A 14,524-nucleotide genomic window follows, 5' to 3' on the forward strand; every position below is an offset into this window, starting at 1 on the left:
ATTCACATGCATATTCATCAGGCTATTAATGTCTTCTCAGCTCAGCTTGACGAACATTGCGGTAATAACCATCTCATTTGCATATTGCATTCTACTGCTATCCAAAAAAAAAAAAAAAAAAAAAAAGGAGGCGAATGCACACGCGTGTGCCCCGTGCCCGCTCCCGTGGGATGGAACGGTGGGTGCCATGCGCCCCGCTGAGGTTGGTGGTCCTCGTGTGGCGGTGCCCGCGTGCCGGCACCGAGCGGCGGGGAGGTGTGAGGAAGGCACCGCGACGCCTGCCGCAGATGCCAAGGCCGGGAGCGGCGGTACCCGCCGCTCCCGGCCTTGGCATCTGCGGCAGGCGGTGCGGTGCGGGCGCGGAGGGGGAGAGGACCCGTAGCAGCTGTCGGCCTAATTCGGCTAACGCGCTGCTCGTGGGCGGCTTAGAAAAACAGATTAGGCGCCTGCGACAGGCACTGATTCCTGACATACGCTCGGGGTCTGCGTCTTTATCGCCCGCGCCTGGCGAGGGGGGATGAGGATGGGGAGGATGGGGGGTGATGGGGTGGGGTGGGGGGCGGAGGGGTAACGGGGAGGGAAGGGATGAAGAAGATGGGGGGTGAGGGGGGTGAAGAGGATGAAGAGGGTGAAGCAGGCGATGGAGAAGGCAATGGGGGTGAAGAGGATGAAGGGGGTGAAGAGAGTGATGGTGATGAAGGGGGCAATGGGGATGAAGAAGATGAAGGGGGTGATGGGGATGAAGAGAATGAAGGGGTGAAGCGGGCGACGGGGATGGAGAAGGCAAGGGGGATGAAGAGGATGGATGAAGGGGGTGAAGCGGGTGAAGGGGGTGAAGAGGGCGGTGGGGGTGAGGGGGGTGAAGAGGGCGAGGGCGGTGGGGTGAAGGGGGCAATGGGGATGAAGAAGACAATGGGGATGAAGGAGATGACGGGGGTGATGGGGATAAAGGGGATGAAGGGGGTGATGGGGGACATTGAGTGGATCCAGCCCCGCCCCCCCCACCCCACCCACTCCCTCCCCGCTGGCTCCACCCATCCCTGCCACACCCTGGCTGGCCCCGCCCCTGGTGCCACACCCAGCTTGGCCCCACCCACAGCAGGGGGTGCAGCCCCACGTGAAGCGCAGAGCACACACACACGTGCACATGCACTTGTGCACACCGAGCACGCACAGCCATGTGCACACACGCTGTGCACACACCAGCCACACAGCACACACGTGCGTGAACGTGTCAGGGCTGCACACACCAGACATGTGTGTGCAGTTCTGTACACACAGCATGTGAGCACACATGCACACCCTGAGCACATGCATGCACACACACAGAGCACATACACACGTGCACACCCTGAGCACACACATGCACACACACGCAGCACGCACACGTGCACACCCTGAGCACACACAAGCACGCACATTCACATGCACACATGTACACACACGTGCATACATGCACGCTGAGCGCACACACGCACACACCCTGAGCACACACTCCTCAACGCGTGCACATCCCATGTCAGCATGCCCATCCCAGTTAAGTGTGCGCACCCTGTGTAAGCATGTCCACCCTGTGTAAGCGTGCCCATCCCATGTAAGTGTGCTCACCCCGTGTAAGCATGTCCTCCTCGTGTAAGCGTGCACACCCTGTGTAAGCATGTCCACCCCATGTAAACATGCCCACCCCCATGTAAGTGTGCTCACCCTGTGCAAGCGTGCCCACCCCATGTAAGTGTGCCCACTTCATGTAAGCATGCACACGCCACGTAAGCGTGCCCAATTCATGTAAGCATGCACACCCCATGTAAGTGTGCCCACCCCATGTGAGCGTGCCCGCCCCATGTAAGCACGCACACCCCATGTAAGCGTGCCCACAGAGTGGGGGCACACACAGGGGTTCCCGGTCACAGAGGAGGTTCTGGCTGCCACCCTGGGGTGTCACCCAGGTGGCTCTGGGTGACCTGGGATAGGTGCAGATCACCCAGCCAGGTAGGCTGGGTCCAGGCCACGCTGCAGCACCGCGGGGCTCAGCCCCTCACCGCGGGGGGGACAACAGACCCCCACCGTGGCGGGGTACAGGGGAGGGGGGTGTGTGGACGGATGGAGGGAGGGATGGATGGGCAGCTGGATGGATGATGGATGGGTGGGTGGGTGGGTGGATGGGTAGAGGGAGGGAGGGAGGGTGGATGGGTGGATGGATGTGGATGGATGGACGGATGGATGGATGCTAGGTGGATGGATGGATGGATGGATGGATGGATGGATGGGATGGATGGATGGATGGATGGATGGAGGGTGGTTGGATGGTGGATGGATGGACAGATGGATGGATGGTGGATGGACAGGTGGATGGATGGTGGTTGGGTGGATGGATGGTGGTTGGGTGGATGGATGGGTGGATGGGTGGATGGATGGAGGGTGGATGGATGGATGGGTGGAGGGGTGGATGGATGGATAGATGGATTCTGGATGGAATGGATGCTGGATGGATGGATGGTGCACAAATGGTGCATGGGCAGATGGATGGATGATGGATGGGTGATGGATGGGTGAATGGATGAATGGATGAATGGTGGGTGGGTGGATGGATGGATGGTGGGATGGGCAGGTGGATGGATGATGGATGGGTGGATGGGTGGATGGATGGATGGATGGATGGATGGGATGGATGGATGGATGGATGGATGTTGGATGGATGGATGGTGAGTGGGTGGATATGCAGACAGGTGGGCGGGGACGTAGATGACCATGCAGATGGGGAGGACAGATGGACAGACAGATGCGTGGGTGGTGGATGGATGGTGGGAGGATGGATGTTGGGTGGATGACGGATGGATGGGTGGTGGGTGGATGGGTGGTGGATGGGTGGACAGACAGTGGGACAAGCAGGTGAGTGGATGGACGGGGTGGTTGGCTGGGCAGGCAGAAGCATGGATGGGTGGATGCAGGGACAGACACATGGCTGGGTGGACAGACGGACAGGTGACGTAGGGCGGGTGAGTGGGCAAGTGGGTGGGGTGGAGGGACAGGGGGGACATGCTGGCAGGGTCACTTTCGTCGCCCAGAAGGGCCCAGTGGGGGGGGACTCTGTCCCTCTACCCCGCACTCTAGGAGGGACAGACCCTGCTGCCACCCTGCTGTGGCACCCACCGACCAGGGTGGGCGGCCAGGGGGCTGGGGACCTGCTGGGGGACATGGGGACACGACCCCAGGGGAGGCCCTGTGCCCTGGAGACGGGGATGATGGCGGTGGGGCGCCGGGGGTCACCATCACCCCAGGAGCAGGTGACCCATTACTGGGTGGCACCGGGGGGCCACTCTGGTCCTAGGGATGGGGACAGACCTCAGCCAATCGCCATCCAAGACTCATACCTCCAGCCAATCCCCTGCCAGGGCTTGTGGATGCCGACCAATCACAGCCTTCCCTCATGCTGGCCCCGCCCACACTGGGTATATAAGCCTCCTGCCGTGGCTGTGGCCAGTGGCTCCCCCGGGGCATGGGGTCCCCCCCCCAGTCCCCTCACTCGTGACAGTGGGTGTGGGGGGAGGATCCGACCCTGCTTGGCCAGGCAGGATGTGGGGGTGCCCCCAGGACCCTCAGCTGTGTCTGGGGTGCCACAGCCCAGCGCCACCATCCCTGGCATCCTCACTCTCCGTGGGACCACTGGGCTCCTGGAGCATCGCAGTGACTCAGTGGGAGGGGACATAGGGGTCACCTCACCTTCACTCGTGGCTGTGAGGTGCCACCAGCACCTCCACTGGCCCTGGGGACCTGCCTGTCCCAGTGACCATGCAGGCAGGCGAAAGCTGAGCCCTTCCCTGTGGAACCGTGGGGAAACTGAGGCACAGGGATGCTGCAGGGCCAGGGAGCAAAGCCACCATCCCCCCAGGACCTCCCCTTTGTCCCCAGGAGCATCCCTGGGCTCTCACCCCCAGCTACACGTGGAAAAACTCCCCCAGCGATGCCCAAAATGAGGAAGACCCATGGAAAGGAGGGGGAGGGAGCTGGACCCCAGAGCACGGGGTGGGGTGGGGGCCAGGGGGTGAAGGTCGGGTGAAGGGCACCGTCGGCAGCACGCAAAGGGGTGGGGGTGGGGGGGGATGATGATGCGGCACACGGTGCCAGCTGTATCCGGCGAAAGGCAAATAATTCAGCGGCACCAACCGGAGAGGAACCAGCCCGCCGAGCCACGTGCCAAAATACCAGCAGTAAAGTAGTTAAATGGATCCAGCGCGGGAGCGAGGAGCCGGTTTGGGCCCCCATCCAAAGGAGTTAATGTCCCACAGTATGATCGATTAGTTGTCAGCCGTGATTTCAAACCAATACAAGATGAATGGCATCATTTTCCTTCTCTCATTTTAGGCAGAATTAAGAAGCCATTAGCTAACACAAATTTTTGGCAACTTTAATAAAAAAAGCTCCAATAGACATTTGTAGCAAACGTTCTCCAAGGTCCCCAAAATCCCTCCCCAATGGCAAAGGTGGAAATAACCTCCCGCATCCTGCCCGGCTCGGTGTCCGCGGTGCTGCTGGTGCCAACGCCATGCCCACCAAGAGGAGACACCAATGGAGCATCTTCATCCCGCCGGAGCAATGCGGCCGGGTGCCCTGCCCAGCCCACGGCGCTGAGCCCCGGTGCCGCCACCGGCCTGGCATCACCCGTGTGATGAGCCGGGGGGTCTCGATGGTGGGGGGCTTTGTGCCGGGGTGGGCAGTGCCAGGCAGGGGACTAGTCAAGGACAAACCGCGCACAAGCTGCTGCTGCCCGCGTGCCCGCAGGCGCGGGGCCGCCGTGCCAGCCCAGCCGTGGCCATTACGGCTGCGTGCGCCAGCTGCGGCCGCCCGATCCCCCCGTCCCCGGGGAGGCTGCGGGGAGGGGGGCTTGGGCACCGTGCCACCGCCCGGGCACCAGGGCAGAGCCACGGCCTCTGGCAGCACCCGGTGAGGGGCGCCGGGGTCAGGCAGGGTGACGAGGAGGGGGGCGCTGAGGGTCGAGACCCCGCAGTGGGACCACAGCCCTGAGGTGGGACCCCCTCCCAGGTTCTGGGGAGACCCAGGGCACCCCCAGGGGTGCTGCCAGCCCTGACACTGCTGTTGGCAGGGGACAAGCTGGAGGGCAGAGATGGGCCGCAGCCCCCCACCCCCCCGCCCCCCTCGGCTTTCGCTGCCGGATCACCGGATTTTAGGCACCAAATGGGGTTGAATTAGGATTATTATCACAGCTGCTCTAAATGTAATTAGTTTTGCTCTGAACTTGTTTGCTTTGCCGGGATTACGGCACAATCCAGCCGACCTGCCCGGCACTAACTTGAGAAAGGCTTTAATTACTCTAATAAAGCGGATGCCGGGTTAATGTGATGATTCCAAAGGTGTGTTTTTCAATTACATTTAACAAAAAGATTTATAGTCGGGTAAAATTTAATTAGGAGCGTGTGGGAGGGTTGGGCCAGCGTGGATGCTGCTCACCGCCAGTGGCCACGGGGCCAGGACCTGGGCTCAGACCCTGGAGCTGCCACTGTGCCCCGTGCACCGACGGGGTCTGTCCAGCATGGTGGCTCTCCATCTGTCCTGCTGGAGGGATGGATGGATCCCACCGGCCCCACCCCAGGGTGGAGGTGGACGGAGTGCCAGGGTGATGCGAAGCCCCCCATGCACTGTCCCCATCCCCTGCTCATGTCCCCTCCAGCCCCATGGCTCTGGGCAGGGGGTGTTGGGTCCCTTCCACCCCACTGCCGCGCACCGGAGGCATTGCCCGGTGTTGCTGTCTCGGGCCGTCAGGATCCGTTCGAAGCAGATGGGATCCAGCTGCCAGCAGCAGCATGAGGAACCGGCTGCCGGGGGGGAGCAGGGCTGGGGCTGGGGGGCTGCGGGAGGGGGCTGGGGGGCTCTGCTGCCCGACACAGACCTCCGGCAAGCCCAGTCGAGCCGGAGCTGCCAAGAGAAATGGGCAGATTATGGGATGAACGCAGGCCAAGGCAGGGCTGGGATGCAGCCGCCGTAAATCAGCTTTTAAGTAGCAACAAAATGGACATTTCCCATATGAAATGAGCCACCGCCTGCCATGGAGGGGGGGGGCGGGAGCCCAGGCGGGGCGCGGGGCTGGGGGCACCACGGGGGGAAACAGCAGGGTGAGACCCCCAGCTGGGGGCTCCGGAGGGGCTGCGGGGCTGGGGATGGAGCCCAGGATGGGGGTCAGGGGAAGGGAAGGGAAGGGAAGGGAAGGGAAGGGAAGGGAAGGGAAGGGAAGGGAAGGGAAGGGAAGGGAAGGGAAGGGAAGGGAAGGGAAGGGAAGGGAAGGGAAGGGAAGGGAAGGGAAGGGAAGGGAAGGGAAGGGAAGGGAAGGGAAGGGAAGGGAAGGGAAGGGAAGGGAAGGGAAGGGAAGGGAAGGGAAGGGAAGGGAAGGGAAGGGAAGGGAAGGGAAGGGAAGGGAAGGGAAGGGAAGGGAAGGGAAGGGAAGGGAAGGGAAGGGAAGGGGCCTGGCTGCTGCGGGGTGCTCAGGTGGGTACCACCTGCTCTCCGGTGTTCCCGGCCAGGGCCAGCCCCACATCTGCTGGATCCAGCCTCCCCCACTGCCCTTATTTGGGTTTTGCCCCTTTTCTCCCCAGGGCTTGAGGGGCACCCAGGTTCCCCCCTTTCTGCAGGGCTTGGGGCTATGGACCCTTGGGCTGCTCAGCACAGCCCCAGCTTTCCAGGTGCCCTTGGCCCAGGGTGACCCCTTCCCTTGGGTACCACCTGCCCCTGCATTGTGTCCCCCCCCTCCCAGCCCATCCATGCAGCCACCCCAGTGCTGGCTGTGTCCCACCAGGGTGTGGGGGCTTTTCCTCACCCTTCCAGCATCTCCCACAGCCACCGTCATCCCCTGGGTGGGGATGAGGGACCAGGCTCAGGGCTTGGCCTCACGCTGGCAGTGGGGCAGGGGGTAAATGCAGGGGAAGGACACGACCCCAGGGAGAGGCACAACCACCCCACGGGACACGGGGCTGCGGCTGGCAGGGACATGACAGGGACACTGCCCGGGGGGGAAACACACACACACAGACCCAGACACACGCGTGTGCCCGGGGGGTCGAGCAGCAGCCCCCAGGCCGGGCCGGGCCATGCGGGGGGGGCCGGGCCGGGCCCCCCGGGCTGGGCTGCAGGCGGTGCCGCATTCCGGAGTACCAGCATTTGCTGGAGGCCGGTGCCAGCAGGCGTTGGCAGGTTTGGAGCTTCGCAGCGATTCCAGGCACAGATGTCCTTGTTTTAACTCCTCTGCGATGGAGCCTGGCAGGCCGGGCGGGGGAGGGGGGCGGCTCGGCAGCCCCCGGTGCGGCGGGGACCGCTGCCAACCCGACCTGCCCTGGCCGCAGCTCCGGGGACCGCGGGGACCCCCCACCCCCGGGTGGCGTCCCGGTCTCCCCATCGCACAAAGCCGGGGGCAGCCCCCCTAAACCGGGGGCCACAGCCACGACCCCTGGGCACCCCCCAGCCCCCACAGCGGGGCCGCCTGGCCCCGGTGGCAGTAACGGGGCCGCCTCCGCAGCGCGGCGAGCGCCCAGCGCCGGGAGCCTCCGTTTTTTATGGTATCTGCAATTTTGGCAGAAATCTGTCTTTAATTTAGCTGTCCATATAAAAATCCGCACTGTATAATAATGAACAGATGCCATGAAATTTAAACTGAAGCAATGACTCCTCCTCCCCCCCCCCGGCTGGCACTCGCCGGTGGCAGCGGCGACCCGGAGCTGGCGCTGGCCCCGCGCCCCCGCCGCGCTCCGCCGGGCCGGGAGAGGGGCCGGGAGAGGGGCCGGGCCGGGCCGGGCCGGGGGCACCGGGGGTTGTGGGGAGGGGAGGGGGGGGGAGACACCCCCCCCCTAATCTCATCCTGCCTTCATATAGTGGGGCTGAGTCCGGGCGAGCCGCCACCGCGGCGTGCCCCCGGTGCTGGCCCTGCTCCTGTCCCCCCCGGCGGTGACGGGGTCCCCGGTAACATCCCCCCCGCTCCCCCAACCCTCCAACCCTCCCCGACGTGACTTTGAGCCCACCATGATCACGCAAAACCCTGGCAGAGCTCGGCGGGTGGCGGCGGCAGATCCCGACCTCCCGCCTCCCTCCCCGGGAGCAACCGGGGCCGCGGTGCGGGCCGGCTGGGCATCGGGACCGGACAGCGGAGCCTGGTACCGGGGCCCTGCACCTCGCCAGTGCACCGGAGCTCTGCAGAGGGCCATGCCACCGGAGCTTGCTACCGGAGCCGTGCACCGGAGCTTTGCAACGAAGCCGTGCACCGGGAGCACCGGGCACCAAAACCGTCCACCGGAGCTTTGCACCGGGGCTGTGCACCGAATGCGGGGGCCGCATTGCGGGGCCGGTCGGTACTGGAGCAGCCGGGCGGGTTCCCGTATCCCCTCCCTTCGGCGGGGCCGGGGAAACAAAAATCCCGGGAATTGAACGTTAACGGCAGCCCCACCACCGGGGCCGGCCCCCCCCTGCACAGCCGGCCCCGGCCCCTTCCCGGGAGCAGATGTCGGCGGCCCCCCCCGCAGCCCCCGGCCCCCGCGGCCCCCTCCCCTCCGCCGGGGCATTGGCCCTTCGCCGCCGCATCTCCGGGCCGCGGCCCCGGTGCCGCCGGTTGCGGGTGACGGCCGAACGGCCGCGCACCGGCCCCGACCGGGCCCCCGGAGCCCCGGCCCGGCCCCCCCCCCCCCCCGGAGCGGCCCCGGGGCTTCTTCCCCGGAGAAACGAGGTCCTTCCCGGGAGGACGCTCGGGCCGCAGCCGTCGGAAGAGGCTTCGCTCCTCTGCGGGGAGCAGCGGGCACAGGGCACCGGCCGGGGGGGCTCGGGGGAGCCTCGGGGGCCGTGCTCCGCCGCAGCGGCTCGGCGGGTCGTGGCGCGGCACCGCTCCCCCGCCGGGCCCGGCTCCTCGCCGCCCCCTTCCCCCGCCGGGCCCGGCACGTCGGGGCCGCGCTGGAGCCGCTCCCCGTTTCCAGCCCCGGCGGCGCCGGCCCCGCGCCCAGCCGGGCGGGGGCCACGTCCCGGCCCGACCCCAGACCTGCGCACATTCCCCCCGAAGGCCGCGGGGCTGCGAGGCGCGGATCTCCGCGACCTCTCCCAGGAGCAAACCGGGGGCTCCGTTCCCGCAGCCCCGGCGCTGCCCCGGCGAACGCCACCTCCCGCGGGGAACCGGCGACCCGCGTGGCCGTGGGGAGCGGCACCGCACCACCGGGAGCTCAGTCCTTGACCCGGGGTCCTGGGCCGTCGGGTGGTGATGAGCCCCGGTGGCGCGGGCGGTAAAGAGACCGGTTACCGTTCGCCTGGGGAGGCGGCGGGGCCCGGGCGCCCGTTCAGCACCGCTGCAGCGGACAGCTCCGCACCGGGCACCGGCACCGGGCACGGCGCCGGGTCTGCACCGGGCACCGGCACCGGGCACCGAGCACCGGCACTGGCGCCGCGCCGGGGCTCCACCTCGCACCGGCACCGGGCACCGCGCCGGGGCTCCGATGGGCCCGAGCACAGGCACCGGGACCGGGCACCGCGCCGGGGCTCCGACGGGCACCGGCACTCCATCGGGCACCGGCACCGAGGAGCCGTCACGGGCACCGGACGCCACGCCGGGAGCCGACCGGTTACCGGGGCCGCCACCGAAGAACCCGGCCTTGGCCACCGGCACCGCGGCCCGGTGCCAGCTCCGGGCACCAGCCTCTGAGCTACCGCTCCCGGGGGACGGGAGCGGTGTCCCCGCCGCCGCTCTCCCGTGACGGCGGGGCCGGGACCGACCTGGGCCGCCGCTCCGGATCCCGGTGCCTTTATTGGCGCCGGGGGGGGACGCCGCCTCCCCGGTCCCGGGGGGGACACCCGTGGGGCAGAGCCGCGTTATATCAGCGCCGCCCCACCGCGGGCCGCGCACACGAGCGGTTGGGAGCGGCGGCGGCACCGGCACCGCCGAGAGGTGCCGCGGGCGGGGGGTCAGCCCGGTGCCCCCGGTGCCCCGGGGCGGAAGGAAAGCGGCGAAGGCGGCGGAGTCAACATTGAATATTTATTAATCGCCGTCGAAGGACGCTCGGTAATTACAGGTTCGCCGCGAATCGCACCGGCGGCGGCTCGTCACGGCCGACGAGTCCTGGCGGGGCCGGGACCGGGCTGCGAGCGTCCAGCGGGGCCGGGGGGGGGGGGCGCCCCGGGGGGGGGGCCGGTGCATGCAGTATCGCCGGGCCCCCCGGCCCCGCGCCCCCCCCGCTCCGCCGCCGCCAAGCGGTGTCCGCGGCGGCGGGGCCCGGGGAAGCGGGGGGAGCGGGGAGCGGCTCCCGGCGCGGGGGGGTGGGGGGCTCTTGCATATCGTTGGCCATAAATATTTATTAATCGAAATGAAACGGAACAGAAACACGAAAGCACTTCTGGTGTCGGACAGGCGGGTCCCCTTTGCTACAACGGTTTGTGTTTTTTTTTTCTTTTTCTTTTTTTTTTTTTGTTTTTCCAGGTTTTTTGTTTTGTTTTGTTTTTTTGCAAAACTTTTTTTTTTTTTTCGTTTTGAAAACATTTCTCAGAAATCATCCTCCTCCTCCCTGGTCTCTAAAAATGCTGGTTTCTTGAAGGTGGTGCGGGCAGGTTCCAAAGGAAAAAAAAAAAAAAAAAAGAAGAAAAAAAAAAAAAAAAAGCGTTTACTCGGCTTTCCGGCGTCTCCCGACCAAGGGAATGCGGCAAACCGGGGCGAAGACACCCGGGCCGGGCCCCGGCGCCTCGGAGGGGGCGCAGCCCCGCCAGCCCCCCCCGGAGCCCCGCTTGCATAGCTGCGGGCTGCCCTGCCGCGCCCGGCCCCGGCTCCTCCAGCTGGGGAAAACCGCGGCTTCTCCGCGGGGTTGGGGATTTATTCTTTTTTTTTTTTTTAATTAATTTTTCCCCCTTTTTTTTTTTGCTTTTTTTTCTTCTCTTTTTTTCCCCTTTTTTTTTTCTTTTTTTTTTTTTCTTTTTTTCCATTTCAAGTTTTTTAAAACAGGTAAAAAACGTCCTGACACACGCGCTGCGAGAGGAGCTCCCGGGGCTGGGAGCGGGGCCGGGGCCCCCCCAAAGCAAAGTGCATCTCTGAGCGTCCGCCGGGCCGGGCCTGCTTGCATAGATAGAAATGTGGGTTCCTCCCTTCGCCTCTTTATTGCTTCGGAAAGTTGCGCTCCGCGCATCAACGCGGGCTCCTCTCGCTCCCACGGGCCGGGGCAGCGGGTGTCCAATGCCGGGGGGGGTGGGGGGTAAGGAGGGTACGGGGTCACGGCGGTGGAGGGGAGAAACGGCCCAAAATGGGGGAAGGGGAGGGGGGTGGGGAAAGGAAAAAAAAATATTTTTTTTTCCCCCAAAAAATGAAATGAAAACGAATTAAAAAGAAAACGAAGCGGTTCGATCCAGCGGGCCGGGCTGGGCTCTGGGGGCGGCTCTGCGGGGGGCTGGCGGTGCGGGGGCCGCGCTTGGCGCATTCCCCCCTCGGGGAAATAATAATAATGATAATAATAATAGTAATAATAATAATAATAATGGTAATAATAATAATAATAGTAATAAGAATAATTTAACTAGTCAAATAATAAATAATCATTTAAGGAAAAGGGGAAATCCTCCCAAAAAAGCACTTTGTCCCCACGGGGCGCGGGGACCCGCCGCCGGGGCCGGGTCCCCATATTGCACCAAAGCCCACGGCGGAGCCCCGGGGGCCGGTTTCCCCACACACACACACACCCTCCTCGGGGCTGGGGCGGTCGGGCGGTGGAGGAGGGGGGGGGGCTGGGGGGAGAAGGGCTGGGGGGCTGGGGGGGGTCAGTTGTGGAAGAAGGCGTTGAGCTCCTCGTACATGGGGCCCCGCTCGTGCGGGAGGTGCATGTCGTAGGGGAAGATGTTCTCGGAGTGGACCCCCCCGCGCATCCCCGTCGAACCGAAGACCAGGTTGTGGCCGGCGGGCCGGGAGCCGGGCAGCGCCGAGTAGTGCATAGAGTAGTGATAGCTTTTCTCGTGGTCGGGGGAAGAAGAGTCCTGCTTGAGGGAGAAGTTGCCGTTGATGCAGAGCGGGGGGCTGAGCCCCCCGTCGTACTCCGAGCTGTTGTAGTCGGGGGACGCGTTGCCGTAGAGGCTCTCGTAGGCGGAGGCGCAGTAGCTGTGTGTCCTCAGCCCGTGGGACCCGGGGCCGGCGGCGGGCGGGCACTGCGCCGCGGCCAGCCGCGAGCAGGGGTAGGGGTAGGGGTGCACGGCGAAGGAGGCGTTGGGCCCGTGGAAACGGCCGCCCTCCTGCCCTTGCTCCGTGAGGAAATTGCGCGAATTGAGCTGCAGGCAACCGGCCACCAGGTTGGTGGTGGGCTGCGACAGCCCCTTGCACAGAGTCTGCACGTAGGAAACCAGGTCGGGCCGTTTGCCCGAGCGCAGGATCTCGGAGAGAGCCCAGATGTAGTTCTTGGCCAGGCGAAGGGTCTCGATTTTGGAGAGCTTTTGGGTTTTGGAGTAGCAGGGCACCACCTTGCGCAGGTTGTCCAGGGCCGCGTTCAGGTCGTGCATGCGGTTGCGCTCCCGGGCGTTCGCCTTCTGCCGCCGCAGCTTGGAGCGCTCCAGCCGCGCCTTGGTCATCTTGCGCTTCTTGGGGCCGCGCTTCTTGGGCCGCTCGCCCTCCGCCTCCTCCAAGCCTTCCTCCTCCTCCTCCTCCTCCTCCTCGTCCCCGCCTAGCTCCCCTTCCTCCTTGCTCTCCCCCAGCGAGCCCTCGGGCGGCTCCTCCGGGAGGGCGCAGCCCTTCCCCGCCCGCTCCTCCTTCTCGCTGCGGGCATCCTCCTCGCACTCCTCGGCCCAGCCGGCGAATTTCGGCACCTCGGGGACCAGGCTGGGCTCGCTGAAAAGGCGCGTCAGCATGGTGGCTGCAGCGGGGGGCAAAGAGCCAGGGTTACCGGCGGCCCCGCCGCCCCCCCCGCCGCCCCCCCGCCCCGCCCCGCGCTCCCCCGGAGCGGCTCCGCCGTGCCGGGACCGGCGAAAACGAATTGGGCGCGGGGACGCCCGCCGCCGCCCCCCGCCCCGGCCGCCCGCCCCCGGGGGCATCGGGGCTCCCCCGGGGCGCGGCGACCACCCCCCGTCGACGACGCCCCCCGCCCCCCCCCCCCCCCCGGGCTCCCCGCCGCCGCCGCCCGCGCCCCGCTCCCGGTCACCCGCGCCCGCCGCGACGGGCCCCCCGCCCCCGGCCCGGCTGGTGCCCCCCCCCATCCCCCCCCGCCCCGGTGCCCCGCGGGCCGGGCCCGGTGCCGCCGGCCCCTCTTCGACGCCTCCAACTTTTCCCCTCCGCGGGCGCGGAACGGCCCCGGCCGCGGCTTTGCCACCGCCGTCCCGGGGCCGGAGGGCCGAGGCGCTGCCGCCCCCCCCCCCATCCCCCCCGCCCCCGTACCCCCTCCGGGCCGGTCAGACCCGCCCGGCGCCCCCCCCGGCCCCGGGGCTCCCTCCGGCCGCCGGAGCGCGGCCCGTGAAATGCGGCGGCATCAAACGGCGGCGCGGCAGGGGGCGGCGGGGGGCGGTCGCGGCCGGGCCCCCCCCCCGGGGGAGCGCGGGGGCCGCGGGCGGCGGCGCGGCCGGGGGCGCCCCCGGGACCGGCCGGGGCGGCGGGGCCGGGGCGGGGGGCACCGCCCGGGGCGGGGGCCGGGGGCGCCGCGGGGGAGCGGGGAGGCGGCTCCGCCGGGTCGGGGCCCCCGGGGGCGGCGGCGCGGCGGCTCCGCGCCGATTTCGTTGATGCCACTCGGCCGCCGCTGCCCGCTCCGTCCCGACGGGACCGCGCCGCCCCGGGCGCGCCCAGGCGCGGGGGGGGGGGCAGGGGGGGCCGGAACCCCAACACCCCCGCACTCCCCCGGGGAGAGGAGGGGGGGGGCGCTCCGGGGCAGGGGGGGAAATCCCCATCGGCGGGGCCGGTGGCGAGCGGGAGAACCGAGGGCCGGGGGAGAACGAAAGACGGGGGGGGGGGTAGGTTTGGGGGGGGAAAGGGCGAGACGTGGCGGAGAAACAAAATCAACATGGAAGTTGCCTTTTCTCCATTCAAGTTTCCTCCGCTGCCCTCCCAGCCCTCCACTTCTTACATAACTCACCTTCGGGCGGACCGCAGGAATTCTTATTTCATTGTTCCCAGCATCTTCTGGGAGCGGGACGCGGCTCCTTGAGGTGCTCCAGCCTCCTGCAGTCCTCTATCCAAAAGGAGGCGAGAGTGGCATCTCTACCCAGCAAAGGGGGTACCAGCTCTGCTGCCAGTGCCATATGGTTGGCACGTCATGCGCGAGAGCTATCACATGAGAGCTAATGATTGACATGCGCTTGCATTCAGGGAGATTTGTCTCTCTGGGGAAGGAGGACTCGCCATCTGTCACTCTGTACTCAAAAAAAAAAACCAAAAAAAAAAAAAAAAAAACCCCAACCTTTTTCCAAATCTACAGCTCTGCCTACACGCCGCAAAATGGGAACCGGGCGAGATGCAGGCGATGGCGGGGCCGGGCTGAACAATGGAGCCAGCGGCAGGGCGACGGGGGAGACCGGCCATCCCGGCTGGGCCAAGCGTGTC

At 66.4% G+C, this 14,524-nt stretch overlaps 1 protein-coding gene across 1 annotated transcript; it reads right to left on the bottom strand.

Moving 5' to 3' along the window:
* Positions 1 to 10,905: 10,905 nt before the first annotated feature.
* Positions 10,906 to 14,207, bottom strand: NEUROD2 (neuronal differentiation 2). The gene is made up of 2 exons (XM_005232702.2): positions 14,058 to 14,207; positions 10,906 to 12,851 (listed from the first exon to the last, which is right to left on the bottom strand). The coding sequence occupies exon 2, from the start codon at positions 12,844 to 12,846 to the stop codon at positions 11,773 to 11,775; it is 1,074 nt and encodes a 357-aa protein (XP_005232759.2). The 5' UTR covers positions 12,847 to 12,851; positions 14,058 to 14,207; the 3' UTR covers positions 10,906 to 11,772.
* Between the last annotated feature and the right edge of the window lie 317 nt (positions 14,208 to 14,524).

The sequence above is a fragment of the Falco peregrinus genome, chromosome 18 (assembly GCF_023634155.1).
Source record: "Falco peregrinus isolate bFalPer1 chromosome 18, bFalPer1.pri, whole genome shotgun sequence".
In the NCBI taxonomy this organism is placed as follows: domain Eukaryota; kingdom Metazoa; phylum Chordata; class Aves; order Falconiformes; family Falconidae; genus Falco; species Falco peregrinus.